The 17,689-nt window shown below is 41.7% G+C and overlaps 1 protein-coding gene across 8 annotated transcripts in view; it reads right to left on the bottom strand.

Annotated features, from left to right (window-relative positions):
• The window catches only part of TNIK (TRAF2 and NCK interacting kinase), a 1,728,926-nt gene that overhangs the window by 344,402 nt on the left and 1,366,835 nt on the right, over positions 1-17,689 (bottom strand). For all 8 annotated transcript variants that reach the window (XM_044070048.1, XM_044070049.1, XM_044070051.1 and 5 more), the window contains one exon: positions 7,288-7,485. In XM_044070048.1, coding sequence (XP_043925983.1) covers positions 7,288-7,485 — 198 coding nt within the window. The remainder of the gene's footprint in view (positions 1-7,287; positions 7,486-17,689) is intronic.

The raw sequence follows: 17,689 nt of genomic DNA, 5'->3' as shown, positions 1-17,689 counted from the left end.
TGCACGGGAGATGTCTTCAGGGTGTTTGGACGAAGGAGCAAATGCACCTGCACATAAATTTTAAGGAGATGCTAGCTGTACAGAATGCCCTGGTAGTCTTCAGGGACCTTCTTCTACCAGGACAATTGTTGATATGGACAGACACTACAGTGATGTGGTGCATCAACAAGCAGGGGGGCTCTCACTCTTACCCCCTGTGCAGATTAGCCATGAATCTCTGGTACACTGCCCTGACCTGCAGTGTCGACTTACAGGCGCAATTCCTGCCAGGGAAAGACAACACTCTGGCAGACGCATTGAGCAGATGCATTTCAGATCCACATGAATGGATGTTGGATGTTCGGATATTCAGGATGATTATAAAGGCTTGCAGATGTCCAGACATAGATCTCTTTGCATCCCCTCAGAATCATCAACTTCCAACATTCTGCACAAGTACCTACCACAAACTAGCATGGAAAGTGGATGCCCTCTCATTCAGTTGGGAACACCTCTCAGTATATGCTTTTCCTCCCTTTCCTCTTCTACCTCGGGTACTTCTGAAGATAAAACAGGACAGACTGCACATGATTCTACTGGCTTCCAATTGGCCTCGGCAATTCTGGTATTCCACTCTGATGAACTTGGTTCAGGAGCCTCCCTGGATTCTGCCTCAAATCCCTCATCTACTGTCTCAACGGGACGGCCGGATACTGCATAGTCATGTCGAGACTCTGCATCTAGCTGCCTGGCAGATCCAGGGTCTGTAAACACCTCTGCCCTTTCCAAACAGGTATTGGATGTAATCCTTGAAGCTAGATGGCCCAGCACTAGAAAATCTTATGCGGGGAAAATGGAAAAGATTTTGCTCCTGGAGTCAAGTCCAGGGTGGTGACTCTTCTGTTCCGAACATTCCTCTGATGTTACAGTATCTGACAGAGTTATTACATACGGGCCTATCTTTTTCATCTGTTAAGCTTCATGCTTCTGCTATTTCTGCACATTATGATACGGATCCTCCGATTTTTTCTAATCCATTACTTAAACTATTTCTTAGAGGGGCTAAGAATATTCGGCCCCCTATAAGGGCTCCTGTTCCCACTTGGGATCTTAACTATGTTTTGGAGAAATTAACTTTGTCTCCTTTTGAACCTGCAGCTTCCACGGATTTAAAATTTTTGTCTTGGAAAACTGCTTTTCTTTTAGCTATTACCTCTGCTAGAAGAATTTCGGAATTACAAGAACTCATGGCTGTGGAACCCTTCCTTATTTTTCATCAGGACAGGGTATCTCTATGGACTAATCCCACATTTATGCCCAAGGTGGTTTCAGCAGTGGCCTTGAATCAGTCTATTCATTTGCCTACCTTTTATGCTAATCCTCAAAGTGAGGAAGAAAGTCTTTTGCACTCTCTAGATGTGCACAGACAGCTTTGTCTATACCTGGACAGGACCAAGATATTCCGGAAATCTGATCAGTTGTTTGTCGCTTATGCTCCTACTGTTCAGGGGAAAGCAATCACTAAGCAAACTATTTCCAAGTGGATTGCCCATTGCATCAAGTTCTATTACTCTTATCATGGCAATCCAGTTCCTGTTAATGTTAGGACTCATTCTACCCGGGCTACTACTACTTCAGCAGCTTTTCTTTGTGGGGTTCCTACCAAGGATATTTTGGAAGCTGCTTCTTGGAGTTCTGTACATACTTTTTCTAAGCATTACAATCTCCCTCTCTATTCTAAATCCAGGGCAGGTTTTGCAAGGTTTTGTGACCGCTCCCTCTGTTTCTCCTCCAGCCACCCTTTCTTAGCTTTGGGACTCAACCCTACAGTGATGACTGCAACAGTGAAGCATGAAGGACATAGTACAGTTGTGTACTCTTACCATAAATCTAGATGTCTGAGTGTGTTCACTGTTGCAGTCCGGGTTACCCTCCCTCCTATCCCCTCTTTAGTTTTTTCCTTGAGTATTGTCTGTTATGAGGTATTTTGGCTGCTGAGGTTTTGGGCATGGTTTCTTTTTTAGCCTTTTCTTTCTGGGCACCTGACATCTGGGGCAAGAAAAACTGGGGAAATGGCATCAGCTGAGGTCTTTATACCTTCCGGCGCATTGACGTCAGGATAAATGCGACCTCAGCTGGCACCCAATCCAGACTTTGGAATTCTGGCCAATCAGGGGCTGCTGCTGGCAGAAGAACCCTACAGTGATGACTGCAACAGCGAACACACTCGAACATCTACATTTATGGTAAGAGTACACAACTGTACTTTTCTGCATTACACATAAGATGTCTTTTTGGCACCTGTAAAGGTTTAAGAGTTTAAAGTTCACCTACCTCTTCAAGGCACAGTATGCTAATTTTGAATAAAGGTGGTGATGCTTTGGCATGGCTGAGATGTGTTGGCTAAATTCTGTATTGTAAATATCCTTTTCACTTCACTTATCTATGCATTTAATATGCCCTTAAAAATAAGGGCTTTCCTGTAATTATCGTGGAAGACGTCTGCATTGTATTAGATAAGATGCTGGATAATTTACTCTCCAAAGCAGAACAGCATGTCTGGATCCAAAAAATCATGAGAAGTGCCAATGCATATGAGACAGCTGCTGGATGTCTGGAAACACCTCTACTTATAAGATCCTGGCTTTAACACTAACTTCTCCAGGTTTGTTAATTGTAGATAACATGCTACTATTTAAATATTAGCTATCTTTTCTGAGAGGTTTCTGACTTACATTCCATAGCCTTTGTTTCCTCTCAGGTAATGAAGCAATCATCTTGTATGTCACCATGATGGTATATTTGACTGCTACGTTGAGTTATCCCTGCATGTATTTTATAGTGCAATGAAAGGGTGGTATTTTTTGTTGGCTATACAGTTAGTTGACGTATGTAAAGGTCAAGGTTTATTATATTGATCGTTACATAATATCTGGGCATTTCCCTTTTCGTCATGTTTGAGCAAGCCTAGAGGTGATTTAATTTTCATGTGCATGTGTGTGTGTGTGTGTGTGTGTGGGGGGGGGGGGTGAAGTCCCCCACATAAAGTTTTTTTTTGTTTGTTTTTCTTTTTTATAATTGCAAATATAACCTATTGATTTACATTTGCAATTACTTCTTTCATATTAGTTGTGGTATTTGCCGATGAGCTTGCTCAATGTTTTGTGTTTTGATTAAGCTCACCAGTTACTACTCATTATGAAGTCAAATATATATACATACATACATACATGCACATACATATATATATATATATATATATATATATATATGTATATGGGTCTACTTCATTTGCCCTAACTTCCAATTGACTGACACCCATTTGCCCAAGACCAAATGACTGAAATTTCATTAGACCGACACTTCATTTGCCTCACACTTCATTTGACTGACAAGCATTATTGGCAAGTAAATGGAATATGTCCCCTTCCCCACTGTAGTGCAACCCTGGAGTTATAATATATAGTAAGGGGGGTGGGGGGGGGAATTCAATTGGAAGTTAGGGCAAATGAAGTAGACCCATATATATATATATATATATATATATATATATATATATATATATATATATATATATATATATATATATATATATATATATATATATATATATATATATATATATATATATACATATATATATATATATATATATATATATATATATATATATACATACATACATACATACTTGTATATGCATACTTTTGTATGGATGTACTTGCAAACAGTATAACACCTCCAAACATTGACATGCTTAACTGTAACACCATATAATCAATAAAATAACATTGCCAAATTTTTGTCCGTGCTCCCAGACATAACAATGACTTTTGCATGAAGCAATTTTGTATGTGTGTGCTTTTATAATATATACTCCACACTTAGTTTCCAACACTTTGCCAGCCCCAGGATACACTGTTAATGGTACTTATGCTTAGCAACGTTTACAGTTCATATTTTTGATCTTCTTTTTCTTCTTTCGGCTTTCCCCCATTAGGGGTTACCACAGTGGATCAACTGTCTGCTCATGATTGGCAGTGGAGTTTTACGGTGCCAAGGTGCCAGCCCGGCACCCAATCTTCCACAGAAGGCACACACATGCACACACTCACACCTAGGGCCAATTTGGAGTGTCCAATCCACCTACAGCATGTCTTTGGGATGTGGGAGGAAACTGGAGCACCTGGAGAAAACTCACGCGACCACAGGGAGGACATGCAGACTCCGCACAGAATTTCCCCCAGCCGAGAATCGAACCGGAGAACCTCTTGCTGTGAGGCAACAACTATGATTTAAAACAAATGACAGTTTTAAACAGCATTTTACATGTTTTCACACCAGATTTTAGATTATAATCTAAATCTAACATTTGTACTGCTGTTAGTCTTATTTTTCCTTCTGCATGTTGTTTTTTCTGCAATTGCGTATCTTTCAGTTGCATACTTTAATGTAAACTTATTTTTTATTTTAATTTTGCAGTAAAAAAGACGTGAGCACAATGCAGTGTCCTCTAGGTCAGACAACTGCAATGTGTTTTTGGCTAAGGCTACCTGCAGTTTTCAGACATCTACAGTTAATGTAAAATGCAGCTTATAGGTTATTAACAGGCACAACTGTATTAACAGCACTGGTTACCATTACATCATAAAGGGTGGAACTTTTAATTGACTATGCACTACAAAACTTGTAGCCCATTACTTAAAACATCCTCTTATGGCCCACTACCCTTTTAAGACCTTAGAGAACAATACACTAGGGTTACATTCTGTTACTTTAAAAGTCTACTAATTCAAGTGTTGAGCCTATAAGTACTAATCTATGAACCTACTAATCTATGAACCTATGAAACGTATAATGCTTTCTGTCAGTGTGCTTTAAACTGCACTGAAACTTTTATATTTTTTGGCAAATATTTAATTACAATTTCTTGTTTAACTATGTAATACATGTTCTATTTCAATTTTTGATCCTGTGTCTTTACGTACGGAGCCTTGCTTACCTATCGATGTAATTAGTTTTACATATATTTATTGTCATATATTTTAAACAACAATTCATTAGTTGCAATGCAGACTGTCAGATAAGTTAAATAACTGAGCTTAGTATCAGAGGATGCCTGAGGAGTGGAGAAAAAGTGTTTCGGTACCTATTTTTAAGAATAAGGGTGATGTGCAGAGCTGTAGTAACTACAGAGGGATAAAACTGATCAGTCACAACTTGAAGTTATAGAAAAGAGTGGTGGAAGCTAGGTTAAGAAGGGAAGTGATGATTAGTGATCATCAGTATGGTTTTATGTCAGGCAGGAGCACTACAGATGCAATGTTTGCTTTGAGAGTGTTGATGGAGAAATATAGAGAAGGTCAGAAGGAGTTGCATTGTGTCTTTGTGGACTTGGAGAAAGCATATGATAGGGTGCCTAGAGAGGAGTTGTGGTATTGTATGAGGAAGCCAGGAGTGGCAGAGAACTATGTAAGAGTGGTACAGGATATGTACAAGGGTAGTGTGACAGTGGTGAAGTCTGCAGTGGAAGTGACAGATGTGTTTAAGGTGGAGGTGGGATTACATCAAGGATCAGCTCTGAGACCTTTCTTATTTGCAACGGTGATGGACAGGTTGACAGAAGAGATGAGGCAGGAGGCCCCATGGACTATGATGTTTGCAGATGACATTGTGATCTGTAGTGAGAGTAGGGACCAGGTCAGCAGGACTAAGACAGAATATGTGTGTGTGAATTAGAGGGAGGATAGAGGAATGGTGAGGATGCAAGGAGTAGAGTTGGCGAAGGGTGATGAGTTTAAGTATTTGGGATCAACAGTTCAGAGTAATAGTGAGTGTAGAAGAGAGGTGAAGAAGAGAGTACAGGCAGGGTGGAATGAGTGGAGAAGAGTGTCAGGAGTGATTTGTGATAGACGGGTACCAGTAAGAGTGAAAGGGAAGGTATACAAGAGGGTAGTGAGACCAGCTATGTTATATGGGTTGGAGATGGTGGCATTGACAAAAAGGCAGGAGTCAGAGCTGGAAGTGGCAGAGTTAAAGATTTTAAGATTTGCACTGGGTGTGACAAGGATGGACAGGATTAGTAATCTGTATATTAGAGGTTCAGCTCAGGTTGGACGGTTTGGAGACAAAGCAAGAGATGCGAGATTGCATTGGTTTGGACAATTGCTGAGTAGGGATGCTGGGTATAGTGGGGAAAAGATGCTAAGGATGGAGCTGCCAGGTAAGAGGAAAAGAGGAAGGCCTAAGATAAGGTTTATGGATGTGGTGAGAGAGGACATGCAGGTGGTTGGTGTGACAGAGCAAGATGCAGAGGACAGGAAGAAATGGAAACTGATGATCCGCTGTGGCGACCCCTAACAGGAACAGCCGAAAGAGAAGAAGTATCAGTTTCATAAAGGAAATGCACACAGTCAAAAGATGACACTGCACTTTATAACTTCATTGAACACTTTTAAACAATTAGAAGTTGAAATTTATGCTACTTTAAGGTGTCACACACACACACAGGCAGCAACAGCAATGGATATTTAAGAATGTGTACATCATACACATTAATTGTAAGACAATATGCGGCTTTTATCACTGACGCCATATAAACCAATTAAAAGACACAACTATGTAGAATAATTGGGTGTACATTGCTCCTCAACAGCTTATTAGAGTTTATGCACTGTCACATTTAATTTCCTTATGGAAAGGTTATTGCATTAAGAATTATGAAAACAAACTGCTATGTAAGCATACTTCCAAATTACATATTACTAATACTCCTAGAGAAACCATATTGATGTTACATTAGTGGCATTACCACTGAGAGCTGACAGAAAAGACGGACTATCTTCAGACTGCAAGAAATAAGGTTAGCCAGCAGTAGGTTGTGATCAGAAATGCTGAAAAAAATGTTGCCTGTTAGTACTTGAGAAAAGTAAAACAACAAAGAAAATTCTGATTATTCATCTCAGTACAGCTTGACTAAGGTGTAAGTATCTATTGTCAGAAAACATTGCTACCTCTCCTAAACAGATTTATAATGAAGGTCAACGATGCTCAGTGTAGAGTGGTGTCACCAGAAAACCTGCTACCAGCCATAATGGCTGCCGAATTGGTGCTGTAAGGAAAGGATTTTCTGAATGGCAGCATCATATTCTTTGTAGAATGACTGGATGAAGACTTTGATGAAATTCATTTTATGGCAATATAATGAGGTGCAGTGAATGTATGAATTTTTTAAATAAAATCATTTTACAGCAGTCACTCTGAATCAACAGTAAGTGGAATCACTCTGGGCCTGCCTTGGCAGTTTACCTCTTTGGCCCACGCTGGCTTCTCATTATTCGGGTTGATGCTGTCTTTGTAGTGGTACAGCTGCTGTTTCTTCTCTCCCTGCCGCTGTTCCTGTTGCTGCTGCTGTTGCAGAGAGGCGATGAACGCCCGTTCCTGCTGCAATTTTCTCTGCAGCATTTCAGCTTGTCTCTGCTCTTCCAGCTGTTTACGCTTATATTCCTTTAGAGAAAAAAAAAAGGACAAAAAAAATGACAGAAAGGGACTTCTGCAGGAATGTTATCCATTATCAGAGTAAAAACATAACTTCAATTCACAATTCTTCTTGGAGAAAAGATATCATGCTGTGATCCAAAGTGCAAGCTAAAGGAACCTAATTCAGTCAACTATGGGTTACTAGGGTTTTACTCAAAGCATGCAGTGGTGTCATATGGCACAGTACAGTAACTACATCACAAGACATGCACAACTCACCTACACACTACAACATAACATATAATGCTGTCATTATACAATGAGTACAGGTGCATTGTTTTAGAGAAGCCGTGAACTAAAACAATATAGCTGTGCTAAATAACCTCAGATGAATAGATAAACAGCTAAGCAGATGAATCTCTTGTATTTCATAATTAATAAGATGACACAGCAACATAAAAATACCACTACTGCATTAATTGCATTAACCAGAAGTAATGCTCCATCTTTCAGTTTGGTGGTCTGCTTTATATCCACTGTGTCACAGAAATACAAGCTACACACTAGAGAATATTTGGGTTTTGGCATTCTTATAGGTTTATAGGTAGGTACTAGGCTATAGGGCAAAGGGCCTAAGTAAGCCTAGCCAACAAGGTTCCCTGGCTTACACCACCTAAGAAAGTTGATTTCCTGTGCCCCTGTCAAGCAGAGACACAGAAGTGATCCCCAGGGTGTATTTCCTATTTCCCATCCACTCATCAAGATTTTTCTTGAGGAGTTATAATGAGGAACTTTGCTTAACATAGATGGGTAGCTTGTTCCAGAATATAGGAAGTTTCTGGGACAGGAATCTATCCCTCCAGCATGTCCTGTTTATTGTGGTGACAAGGTTTAGGTCCCTAGAGCATGTAGCTCGGAGGGATTGTGATTTCCTAAAGTGGAGCATGTCCAACAGCTCTGGGTTTAACATACTTTTATATGTTAGGCAGAGATCTCCTCAGAGTAGGTGATATGCTACAGAGTAAAGCTGGAGTTTTTTGAGACGGTCAGTGTAGGGCATCTGTTTGAGGCCAATAATCCTCTTTGTGAGGTACTTCTGTGGCCTTTCCTGCTGCTGCAGATGTCTTGTGAGGTACTTCCAAAAGGTTCAGAAGGCATGATCTGCCTTTCACAAACCTGAACTGGGTGGGGTCCAGAGTTTGGAGGTTACCAATGTCTTTGTTTATGAGTTCCATGATGATACGTTCCATAGCCTTGCAGACCAGGCTCATCAAGCTAATAGGGCACTAGTTCAGATCAGTGGTGGCTCCCCCTTTGTGAAGTGGGTTAACTGTTGCTGTGCGCCATTCAGTGGACACAAAGCCTAATGTGAGACTATGATGGGTCTAATGAGTGCCGAGTAGAGGTGAACAATGACCTCTTTTTTCCTGGATGAGAACACTTTTGTGATGAGGTGTGCCACATAGAAGGATTTCCTGACTACTGTGGTGATGTGATTATCAAAGGAAAGACTACTGTCCAAATGGGTCCCAAGGTCTCTTATCACACATTCAGCATTAAGTAGACTGCCGTTTATGTGGTAGTTCATGGGTACAGAGTTTTTACCAAAGGGGATGACAATGCACTTTTTGGCACTGAGCTTGAGGCCATGCCTCTGGCACCAGGCATCTGTCTCAGTGAGGCCCTTCTGCAGGATGTCCACATCATTTGGGGCCTCGACTATGGCGCCTAGTTTGCAGTCATCTGTGAACTTTGTTAGTCGGAGGCCTTCTGAGATAGCCAGTACTTCAGAGAGGTAGATACCAAACAGGAGAGGTTCCAGGACTGAACCTGGTGGTACTTCACTTGTCAATGGTTTGAAGTCAAATTTGGAGTCTACAACTTTTACAGTCTGGGTTCTGTCAGTGAGCCAGTTGGCAACCCATCTTGTGACATAGGGATTTATACCAAGTTTATTGAGTTTAGCTATAATTCCAGAATGGGGGATGGTGTCAAAAGCCTTGGCGAGGTCAAGAGAGGCTGTGTGAATCACCTTACCCTCATCTACGGCTTTGGTGACTGCCTCAAAGAAGTCGATCAGGTTCAGAAGGCATGATCTGCCTTTCACAAACCTGAACTGGGTGGGGTCCAGAGTTTGGAGGTTACCAATGTCTTTGTTTATGAGTTCCATGATGATACGTTCCATAGCCTTGCAGACCAGGCTCATCAAGCTAATAGGGCACTAGTTCAGATCAGTGGTGGCTCCCCCTTTGTGAAGTGGGTTAACTGTTGCTGTGCGCCATTCAGTGGACACAAAGCCTAATGTGAGACTATGATTGAACATGGTGCTTAGGTGGGGAGTCAGTTCTTTCTGAAGTTCGTGTAAAACGTTAAAGTGCTTACTTCATATACACAAGGTACAGGGTTTGAGTCTCACCTTTGGTCACTATCTTTTTATTGATTAGGCATTTCACAGTCTGCAGACTAATTGCCTAGTATTTACCTATGAGCCAATAATTGGATTACAGTACTTTTTGCCTAAATACCCCAAACACAAACACAGGTGATTCATGCTTTAATGGAAATGACACATTTGTACTCCCTGATTTATATGTCTTGTATGTTAAACAAATTCAGTAAGGTAACTGTAGGATATGCATCTGTTTATACTTCACAGCAAAAGGCTCATCTCCATGATGATATTTTTAAACCTAGCTACAGAGCGTCCTCTCTCCCCTTGTATCAGTCCTGCGGTTGGGATACCAGACTCACCACCGTATGCCGCTCTGGGTGCTCCCTCCCTGCCACTAGGGTATTAAGAATATCTCCAGCCAAATCCAGACATTTTGCCTGCCAACCAGGCTTCATAAAAAAGAACTACTACTGTGAGGACTTTCCCACAAAAGACTTTGAATTACGCTGTTCCGAGTGCTCCCTCCCGGCCACTAGGGTATTAAGAATATCTCCAGCCAAATCCAAATCCAGATATTTTGCCTGCCAGTCCAGCTTCATAAAAAAGAATTACTACTGTGAGGACTTTCCCACAAAAGACTTTGAATTACTCCACTTCGAGTGCTACCTCCCTGCCACTAGGGTATTAAGAACATCTCCAGCCAAATCCAGAAGACACCCAGACATTTTGCATGCCAGACAGGCTTCATAAACAAGAACTACTACTGTGAGGACTTTCCCACAAAGGACTTTGAATGTATGTAGCCTACAACTAATAACTTGTGAATTAATTATCAATACCCATATGTACTAGCTGCCCTTCTGTGTGTGTGTTTTTCAGCATCCTACTGCAGACCCCTTGCCTCTCTTCCCCCCTCCGGTTTGACTTAACCCTAGAATACAGTACTAGACAGAGGGATTACTTATCTCTGCTTTGCACTATCCTTTTGCCACTAGGTGGCAGCATTTTACCAGGTAAAGGTAGGAAAAACATCTATCTCCAGGGTTTGTTCCCCTTTTTTTTTTCACCAACAGCTGGTAGATATCTATATCTCTTACTCCCCATTTCTATAGCTTCTACAAAACACTAAACAATACTTTCCCTTACAGTTTGAGTTCAACCTACCTTCTTGCCCAGATCTTGTCTTACAGTTACTGATACTTTCCTGCTGTACTCAGTTCTCTTGCGCCGTCCCCCTTCCCAAAAATCATTCCCACCTCCATCCCAGGTATCCTTTCCCTCCCACTTTTCACCCCCCCAGCCTTACCACAGCTCATCTACCTATCCCCTCCCCTTTAACAGGGTTTCCCCCTGGAAAGCTTACAAGAAGCCAACGTGGTATGTGGCGCCATTTTTAAATCTAGCTACAGGGCATCCTCTCTCCCCTTGTATCGGTCCTGCGGTTGGGCTGCCAGACTCACCACCAGTAGGTAATTGCCAATGTCTGAATGTAACATTTGCTTGTAGTGCTTTAAAAGCACAGAACTAAACTGTCAAAACTGTGTGTAACTGTGTGTTACTGTTGGTGTATGGCCTTATTCTACTTTTGCTGATTTTGGTTCGCTAGACATTAAACAATCTAGCGCTGACAGTTACAGCGTAATTGCATGCTGACACAGTATAGACCTCTATACCTCCTCTGCCGCTGTACATAGGATTTGTAAAAAGACCTTCCAGCTTCTTCTTGGAGCTAGTAAGGTCCGTGTATACTGTAGAGTTGTTTTTTATTGGAGCTAGCAAGGTCCGTGTAAGCTGTAGTGTGTTTTTCTTTTCATGTAAATTAGCCAGCTGTTAGGCGATCAGCAAAAGGACGCCAACAAGGGCGGTTGTAGCAGCTTCTTCTTGAAACTAGTGAGGTCCGTTAGTGCTGTAAGGGATTTTTTCACTTAAACTAGGTAATTTTAATTTAACCTAGCCTGCTGATAAAGTATCAGCAAAAGAACACCAACAAGGGCATTTGTACCACATTCTTATTGGGACTGGTGAGTTTCATTAGTGCTGAAGGGGATTTTATTACTTAAACTTGGTAATTCTTAATGTAATCTACCCTGCTGATAAGGTATCAGTAAAGGAATGCCAACAAGGGCATTAGTAGCAGCTTCCTCTTGGGGCCAGTGCAGTCCGTTTGTGCTGTAGGGTATGTTGTGCTTAAATTAAGGAACTTTATGTTTACCTAGCCTGCAGTTAGGCGATCAGCAAAAGGACGCCAACAAGGGCGTCTGTAATCAGCCTCTTCTTGGGACTAGTGAGGTCCATTTGAGCTGTAGGGGATTCCCTTTTTACTTAAACTTGGTAACTATAATTTAACGTAGTCGGCTGATAAAGTATCAGCAAAAGAACACCAACAAGGGCATTTGTACCAGCTTCTTATTGGGACTAGTGAGTTCCGTTAGTGTTGTAGGGGATATATTTTTTTCCTAACCTTGTAATTATAATTTAACCTAGCCAGCAGATAAGTATCAGCAAAAGAACTCCAACAAGGGCATTTGTACCAGCTTCTTATTGGGACTAGTGAGTTCCGTTAGTGTTGTAGAGGACTTTTTATTTTACTTAAACTTGGTACTTTGTAATGTAATCTAGCCTGCTGATAAGGTATCTGCAAAGAACGCCATCAAGGGCATTAGTACCAGCTTCTTCTTGGGGCTAGTGAGGTCCGTTTCTTTGTGCTGTAGGGTATTCTTAATTAAACTTGGTAATTTTAGATTACCTTAGCTAGTGAGGTCTGTTTTTCTTTGTGCTGCAGGGTATTCTTAATTAAGCTTGGCAATTTTAAATTAACTTAGCCTGTTGTTAAAGTAGCAGCAAAGGGATGCCAATAAGGCTTGATTGAAAAATATCACCTATACAAGGCAAAAACAGTTGTTATTTTGTAGTGTGAAATACAATACTGCCCATTTGGCTATACAAGTCTAACAAAAGCAGTGATATTTAGTATAACAGACTACAGTTTTCCCTAAAGACATCATATTCAATGTTGTTATAGCAACCTATGCTTGTCTAAGTGCAAAATGGCTATTCTCATGCTTTTTGTATAGCATTCTCACTAAGTGATAGGAGTTAGACGTACCATATGGGCAGAACAAGGGTTTATACTAAATATCACTGCTTTTGTTAGACTTGTATAGCCAAATGGGCGGTATTGTATTACACTACAAAATAATAACTGTTTTTGTCTTGTATAGGTGATATTTTTCAATCAAGCCAGTGTCCACACTCATACAGTAATTGTATACTTGCACTGTTTTTGGCTGCTGTCATATATTGCAAAAGCACTGTATTTTAGACATATCAATGCAATTAATGCTCTGCTGTCTATGTTTATTAGTGATTAATTTTCTGCCTAACGAAATCAAGCCGTTTCTCCCTAAACAGTCTAGGGCACTGTAATACGCTTGAACTGTGGTGTATATGTAGATTGTACTAAGTTTATATTGCTTACCTTGCTTTGCTCACTTGGACTTAGCCTGCTGCTTTACTAAAGCTACCTCTTTAAACTTACCTAACCTCCACATTCTACCTCTAGTTACACCTATCCCTCCCTGAACTCCACCTACTTTCTCCCTATCCCTCCACCTTTTTCCCGTATCAGTTCTATTTATCAAACTCACTTCTCTCTCTCTCTCTCTTTTACAGTACGCCACTCCGGATGTTCCCTCCCTGCCACTAGGGTATTAAGAATATCTCCAGCCAAATTCAGAAAACACCCAGACATTTTGCCTGCCAGCCGGGCTTCATAAAAAAGAACTACTACTGTGAGGACTTTCCCACAAAAGACTTTGAATATATGTAGCCTACAGCTAATAACTTGTGAATTAATTATCAATACCTATATGTTCTAGCTGCCCTTCCATGTGTGAGTTTTTCAGCAGTCTACCACAGACCCCTTGCCTCTCTCCCCACCAGGTATGACTTAACCCTAGAATGCAGTACTAGTTAGAGGGATTGCTTATCCCTGCTTTGCACTATCCCTTTTCTACTAGGTGGCAGCATTTTACCAGGTAAAGGTAGGAAAAACATCTATCTCCAGGCTTTGTTCCCCTTTTTTAACCAAAAGCTGGTAGATATCTATATCTCTTACACCCCATTTCTATAGCTCCTACAAAACGCTAAACATTACTTTCCCTTACAGTTTGAGTTCAGCTTACCTTCTTGCCCAGATCTTGTCTTGCAGTTACTGATACTTTCCTGCTGTAATTAGTTCTCTTGCTCTAGCCCACTCCATTCGCCCTTCAGGCTCACTTCGCTCCCTACCCTACCCCCATTCCCACACACCCCTGACATTATTTCCTTTATACTAAACCCTTCCTCACCACGCCCCTCCAAGCCCCACCCAACCAACCCTGCCCCTCCCATCCCCCTCACCACCACTCTCTTCCAACTCCACCTTCCTCCTCCTACTTTACTCTCTACTCAGTACCACATCCCCTACCCCTCTCCCTCACCCTATCTGCCTCTAATATCTACCTCTAACAACTACTCCTTCTTGTATGTCTCTCTTCTCACACTAGTACTTCACACCTCACACCTAATCTACAACCCACTATGCTATTCCACTCCCTTCTTCTGACACTACTAGCTACCTCCACTCTTACAATTTCATACAACCTCACCTCCTACTCCTTTCCCCTTGAACCATTCTCTCACCCTCCCACTTCTACTTGCCCAACCACCTTCATGCAACTACCTCACTCATTCCCATACTCATTGCCCTGCACTGGTTGCATTACCTTAGCTCCACACATTAAACACAGTTCAAGCAAAACAACTCACAATAAAGGAAATCCCAAGTGCCTCATACTCCTTGTTCCCAAACCTCACACAATTCCTTCTCTCCTCTCTCTCTTGCTGTCAGGTTAGATACATCCCAACCCTGGCCCAGCTCAACCTGCTTCCTCAGTTTCTACCCTCAAACATGCCACCATCTCTAACCATAATATCCCACCAAAACACATATCCTTTTACTCTATCAACCTGAGAAGCATAGTAAATAAATTACTGACTTCCATTCCTGGATCTCACACCACTCTCCAGATATAATAATCCTCAGTGAGACTTGGTTAAAACCCCATATCCCTGATAGGGACATACTCCCTCCTGGTTATAACATCCTTCGACTAGACAGAACAAAAAGAAAAGGAGGTGGTGTTGCAATCCTGTACAGAGATAACCTCACACTTACTTTGATACCCCCTCCAATTCCCCTGCTGAACTCCTTCTGGCCAACTTCAAAATAAACCCCCACAACTCTCTATACATAGCTGCCCTCTACATCCCACCCGGTGACAACCTCACTGTACTTAAAAATTTACTTTCCACACTCACCTCAGACCTCCACAATGAGACTATTATAATGGGAGATGTCAATATCAACTGGTTCACACTCACAACCTTATCCCCCTCTACCTCCATAGACCTACATGGTTTATCCCAGTTAGTCACAACTCCAGCCTACACCACCAAATCTGCCACCCACACCTCCATACTTGATTGGATCCTTGTATCCCATCCTCACAAATATCACTTCCTGGAAACCCTTCCCGATACCCTTAGTGACGACTCACCTACCAAAGTCCTCCGCTTTACCCAACACACACTCAAACCCCACATATTTAAAACCTGCCGTAAGGTAAAAAAACTGTGACCCAAACATACTCGACTATCAGTTCTCCCCTATTGACTGGACCTTTCTCAAACATTTACCTCTTAAGGAAGCAGTCATGGAATTTACCAACACATTCCTCAGCATTTTAAACTCCCTGGCACCCTACGTAAGATCAGGATTAAATCCACTGTGTCTCTCTGTCTTACTCCCTCCACTCTTTCACTAATGGCACAGAGAGAGACACTCAGTGGAAACTGTGGATCAAAACCAAACTGCCCAATCACCTACAACAGTACAGACAACTTCGTAACCAGGCTAAGAAATCTAACAAAGATGACAAAAAAAAAATACTTCACTAACCTCTCTAAATCACACTTATACAACCCCAAAAGATTCTGGCATACTATAAACAATATCCTACATCCAGGAAACCCATCCACCCCCCACCTAAACCCCACACTTACTCCTCTCCAAACTGCTACTAACTTCAACTCTTACTTGAATCCATTAGCAAACTTATGAACCACTCCAACACCAACACCACCCCTCCAGCCTCCCCCCAATCACCCTTACCCCTCACCAACTTTCACCCTACAAATAGTATCTATCTCTTACATAAAATCCCTGCTCCTTAAGCTCAAACCTTGCTCTCCCTCTAGAGATGGTCTCCCTCCACATTTTCTAAAACTAGCTGCTAACTCCATAGCCCTACCCATTACTATCCTCATAAACAGATCTATTACTGAAGCTACAGTCCCTGTCATCGGGAAAAGGTTTTGCACTATACCTATCCACAAGGGTGGTAATTCCACTGAATTTACTAACTACAGGCCTATCGCAATACTATCGCCCCTGTCCAAGATCCTGGAAAAATGTGTACACAAACAAATTCTCCAGCACTTCACCCAAGATAACTTAATTACCCCCACCCAACATGGTTCCATACTGGCCACAGCACTTCTACAGCTCTCATCTCTTTCATAAATATTATTGCTCAAGCTAGGGAACAAAATTAACTTGCATTGTGTCTCTTCCTTGACCTATCAAAAGCATCTGATACTGCCCACCACCCATTACTCTTAGAGAAACTCTCCCACCTAAAGCTATCCCCTGCCACTATCTCCTGGTTTGCTAGTTATCTTAGTAACTGCTCCCAGTCCGTCAAACGAGATTCAGCTATCTCCTCAGAACTTCTAGCACAGATGGGAGTTCCCCAAGGATCAGTCCTAGGACCACTGCTTTTCAACATTTTCACCAATCAGCTATCTAGCTCTACTCCTCACGCATCTCTAATGCAATATGCTGATGACTCCACAGTCATCACTATTGCAGACACACTTCCCTTACTCCAGTTTAAAACTCAGGAATTCTTCTTATCTGTCGAGACCTGGCTTACCAAAACCATCTAATCCTAAACCCAAAAAAGACTAAACTCCTTCTCATTCTTCCAAAAACTATGACCCACCTGAAACCAAACTTCTCCATCTCCTCCCACAACAACACACCCATTATGGTGGATAATCACACTAAATTACTTGGGGTCATCATTGACGACCAGCTAATATTTGACCAGCATGTACTTAACAACATCAAGAAAACCCACCAAAAAACTCAGCCTTCTTTACAGAAACAAAACCTTTCTCTCCCCTCAAGCTAAAATTGCTCTATCACATGCCTCCCTTCTTCCAACCACTCTCTATGGCTCTCAGATTCTCACCAGCCTGCAGACCTCTCTTACGACCAAACTAGAATCCACCTTTAACAAAGTAGCAAACTTTGCCGCTGAACTTCCTTGCTCCTCTCACCACTGTCCTGCTCTACAAAAACTGAAATGGTTAGTGCTCCCTCACAACCTTACTCTCTCCCAGCTCCAAATAATCCATTCCATTCTATACCAGCCCACATTCTGCCTCTCAATATCACTCATAATCTCATACTACACCCCAAAAAGGTCACCCCGGAGTTCTGAACAACACTTTCTGACCATAACCAAGTCCAAACTCAACATAGGGTATTACCCCGCACTTCGATTCAAAAAGACTGTGAGAAATCACCTTAGCTTAAATAAACTCTGCCTCTTTTCTCAGCCCCCCGACTAACCCACCTCTCCAGCCCAATCTCTCACTTTTCTTTCTCCTACTAGTACCTAACACTACCTCCTTCCAAACTCACCCTTCTTTCTTCCCCACTAAACCTTT

The sequence above is a fragment of the Protopterus annectens genome, chromosome 4.part1 (genome assembly GCF_019279795.1).
Source record: "Protopterus annectens isolate FY-2018-M chromosome 4.part1, PAN1.0, whole genome shotgun sequence".
In the NCBI taxonomy this organism is placed as follows: domain Eukaryota; kingdom Metazoa; phylum Chordata; order Ceratodontiformes; family Protopteridae; genus Protopterus; species Protopterus annectens.
Note: the sequence above shows the minus strand (reverse complement) of the source record. Positions and strands in the feature narration are given on the sequence as shown.